The 4,212-nt window shown below is 41.7% G+C and overlaps 1 protein-coding gene across 4 annotated transcripts in view; it reads left to right on the top strand.

Annotated features, from left to right (window-relative positions):
* The window catches only part of agla (amylo-alpha-1, 6-glucosidase, 4-alpha-glucanotransferase a), a 161,399-nt gene that overhangs the window by 96,467 nt on the left and 60,720 nt on the right, over positions 1-4,212 (top strand). For 3 of the 4 annotated variants that reach the window (XM_016665590.1, XM_016665591.1, XM_016665592.1), the window contains exons 5-6: positions 654-756; positions 1,160-1,257. In XM_016665590.1, coding sequence (XP_016521076.1) covers positions 654-756; positions 1,160-1,257 — 201 coding nt within the window. Of the gene's footprint in view, positions 1-653; positions 757-1,159; positions 1,258-2,364; positions 2,498-2,900; positions 2,999-4,212 lie in introns of those variants that run through there. The other variant, XM_016665593.1, reaches the window with a different exon arrangement.

Here is a 4,212-nt window from a genome sequence, read left to right on the forward strand (position 1 = left end):
ATTAGATGTTGGCATTTCAATCAATGGATTGGCTAGAATTGAATGGTTGTTTGATGGTTGTGATCATAATTCAACATTGAACTATCATCTTTTGCAAACAAGCCAACAGTGAAGTGGCTGTATGTTTGGGCCAGTACATTTGACTTTGAAAAAAGAAAGAATTGCCTTTAAAAATTATCTCTTTCTGGAATTTAACAAATGTGCGTCTTTTTATATAGTGTATGTGAACTTCTGGTTTCAAATGTATATAACATCTCAAAGTTTTTGCTCTCCCTTAGTTGTTCAACCTATTAGTCCTTGCTACTTAATTGGAGATTAAAATGCATGCTATATTGTCAGATTATAAAAAGGCAATGCGTTGTCTTAACTAGAAAAATATAGAGCAAATGCTATGTAGTGTGGCAGTGTGGTTGTTTTAAGAAACTTTGAGAATTATTCTTTGTAATCCAATCCATATTAACATGTACACATTTTTGTCTAAGATATTATCTGTACTTAACAGACTGGTGACCTGTCCAGGGTGTACCCCGCTTCTCTAGCTGGCCCAAGTGGGGTCAGCACCGCTCCTGACCCCATTAGGGCCAAGGGTGTTAGAAAATAGATGGATGGATATTGTTGCTTCATTCCTATCCTCTTTTTCCATCTCTCTCCAGCTCCTCTCCACAGCACATTGGAGAGTGCTGTGGTTGGCTGAAACAGAAGTTGACTGAGATGAATGAAGAACAGTACCACATCATACACCAGCATCAGGAACAGGTAAGGTTAAAGGCAGCACAGCTTAGACACAGAAGAATTTATCTGACTGATTGGATTTCTAAATATCTTAATTTTTTTGATTAATTTAAATATGAAAAGCACATCACAACACTTGTACATTGGGTTGCGTCTCTGTCAGAAAACCCCCAAAAGTTCTGCTGTTCATAAGAAGGTGGGTGTTATGGTTATATTTGGATGAAAGAACATGAGAAAAACTGTGGCTTTTATTGGAGTCGAATGTCTGTGTAATTGCAATACACCAGCCTAGCCCATTGTATAGTTTGAAATGGACACTTATGGCTTTTTAAATGGTTAAAATGAAAATGCTAGACACTCTGCTGTGTGTCGTTATTGGGAATTCACATGACTTTTGTTTCCTCTGTCTTGTAATTTCTTTTGCTAGGCCGTCAACTGCGTTGTGGGGAACATAGTGTATGAACGTCTAGCTGACCACGGTCCTAAACTGGGTCCTGTTACCAGAAAAGAGCCTCTTGTCACCAGGTAATGACTGATGGGGAAGGAACAGAGTACATGGTAAGCAAAGCAGGCAGCATTGGAAAAGTAGAATGGACATTTTTGTCTGTTAGAGATGGTTTTGCACAGTGGTGGGAAGTAAGTACAAGTACTTCGTTACTGTACTTAAGTACAATTTTCGTGTATCTGTACTTAAGTAGATTTAATAATGGATACTTTCTACTTTTACTCCACTACATTTTACAGTAAGTATCTGTACTTTCTACTTCACTACATTTCTACAAAACCGTCGCGTTACTCGTTACATCCAAGTCGCATTGCTCTTTTTTTCCGTTAAAATGTGAAGTTCAGGGACTTAAGGTGGCGCCGTAAAATCCGAACAATAACGTGACTTACGTGTCTGTTGTCACCCATCGGCTCCCCCTTTACTCGCACGCAGAGCTCCAAGACATGCGCAGTGGTTTCCTCTGGGCGAGAGAAGATGTCTGTCTAGTCGTCAGTAATATAATAGCTCTGCATAAATCATAAGATATGGCGACATGCAGTGGCGCAAAAAGTGGGTATGCAGCGCATGGAACGCATAGGGCCGCTGCACCAGAGGGGGCGTCAAAACCTGGTCTGGAGGGGGCGGTGTCCCGATGATACCTTTGCATACACTTCACCGCACCCTTACTCTCCTTCACCTCGTGCACATGTAAATGTAAATGTAGCGAATTTTACCTTTCACGTGTAGAGCAACCGTATGTTTGACACACATGTTGCATCTGCGATGATATATGGGACAACGCTGTGACCAAAGTCCCATATAGTAATATGACATTCAGGAACGATCCGATTCTTCTGGACGGATCTTTACTAAGGTTGATAGGACTGAAGCCTCACTGAGAGCCATTCTTTGTTCTTGTAATGCTCTACGGAGAGCATTACAAGACAATAGCTACATCATACACAAAATAATAGCTACTGCAGTGTACGCACACTATTCCAACAGACCGGGACCAGCTCTACAGAGCCATTCATTTGATTCAGGTGTGGTGAAGCAGGGATGCATCTGAAANAGTGGGGTCAGCACCGCTCCTGACCCCATTAGGGCCAAGGGTGTTAGAAAATAGATGGATGGATATTGTTGCTTCATTCCTATCCTCTTTTTCCATCTCTCTCCAGCTCCTCTCCACAGCACATTGGAGAGTGCTGTGGTTGGCTGAAACAGAAGTTGACTGAGATGAATGAAGAACAGTACCACATCATACACCAGCATCAGGAACAGGTAAGGTTAAAGGCAGCACAGCTTAGACACAGAAGAATTTATCTGACTGATTGGATTTCTAAATATCTTAATTTTTTTGATTAATTTAAATATGAAAAGCACATCACAACACTTGTACATTGGGTTGCGTCTCTGTCAGAAAACCCCCAAAAGTTCTGCTGTTCATAAGAAGGTGGGTGTTATGGTTATATTTGGATGAAAGAACATGAGAAAAACTGTGGCTTTTATTGGAGTCGAATGTCTGTGTAATTGCAATACACCAGCCTAGCCCATTGTATAGTTTGAAATGGACACTTATGGCTTTTTAAATGGTTAAAATGAAAATGCTAGACACTCTGCTGTGTGTCGTTATTGGGAATTCACATGACTTTTGTTTCCTCTGTCTTGTAATTTCTTTTGCTAGGCCGTCAACTGCGTTGTGGGGAACATAGTGTATGAACGTCTAGCTGACCACGGTCCTAAACTGGGTCCTGTTACCAGAAAAGAGCCTCTTGTCACCAGGTAATGACTGATGGGGAAGGAACAGAGTACATGGTAAGCAAAGCAGGCAGCATTGGAAAAGTAGAATGGACATTTTTGTCTGTTAGAGATGGTTTTGCACAGTGGTGGGAAGTAAGTACAAGTACTTCGTTACTGTACTTAAGTACAATTTTCGTGTATATGTACTTAAGTAGATTTAATAATGGGTACTTTCTACTTTTACTCCACTACATTTTACAGTAAGTATCTGTACTTTCTACTTCACTACATTTCTACAAAACTGCCATGTTACTCATTACATCCAAGTCGCATTGCTCTTTTTTTCCGTTAAAATGTGAAGTTCAGGGACTTAAGGTGGCGCCATAAAATCCGAACAATAATGTGACTCACGTGTCTGTTGTCACCCATCGCCTCCCCCTTTACTCGCAAGCGGAGCTCCAAGACATGCGCAGTGGTTTCCTCTGGGCGAGAGAAGATGTCTGTCTAGTCGTCAGTAATATAATAGCGCTGCATAAATCATAAGATATGGTGACATGTAGTGGCGCAAAAAGTGGGTATGCAGCGCATGCAACGCATAGGGCCGCTGCACCAGAGGGGGCGTCAAAACCTGGTCTGGAGTGGGTGACGTCCCGATGATGCCATCGCATACACTTCACCGCACCCTTACGCTCCTTCACCTCGCGCACATGTAAATGTAAATGTAGCGAGTTTTACCTTTCACGTGTAGAGCAACCGTATGTTTGACACACATGTTGCATCTGCGATGAAAAAAAGTTGTCACTCGTGCTGAATTATTGTGTGGAGGTGTTGACTGAGGTGTCCATATATGGGACAACGCTGTGACCAAAGTGCAATATAGTGATATGACATTCAGGAATGATCCGATTCTTCTGGACGGATCTTTACTAAGGTTGATAGGACTGAAGCCTCGCTGAGAGCCGTTCTTTGTTCTTGTAGTGCTCTACGCAGAGCATTACAAGATAATAGCTACATCATACACAAAATAATAGCTACTGCAGTGTACGCACACTGCAGTAGCTATTATTTTATTTTATTTGCATCAGGGGTGCTCAAGTCCAGTCCTCGAGAGCTACCATCCTGCAAGTTTTAGAAGTATCCTTATTCCAACAGACCGGGACCAGCTCTACAGAGGCCTGATAACGAGCCATTCATTTGATTCAGGTGTGTTGAAGCAGGGATGTGTCTGAAAGTTGCAGGATATATATATATATATA

Source organism: Poecilia formosa, unplaced genomic scaffold, assembly GCF_000485575.1.
Source record: "Poecilia formosa unplaced genomic scaffold, Poecilia_formosa-5.1.2 Scaffold596, whole genome shotgun sequence".
In the NCBI taxonomy this organism is placed as follows: Eukaryota; Metazoa; Chordata; class Actinopteri; order Cyprinodontiformes; family Poeciliidae; genus Poecilia; species Poecilia formosa.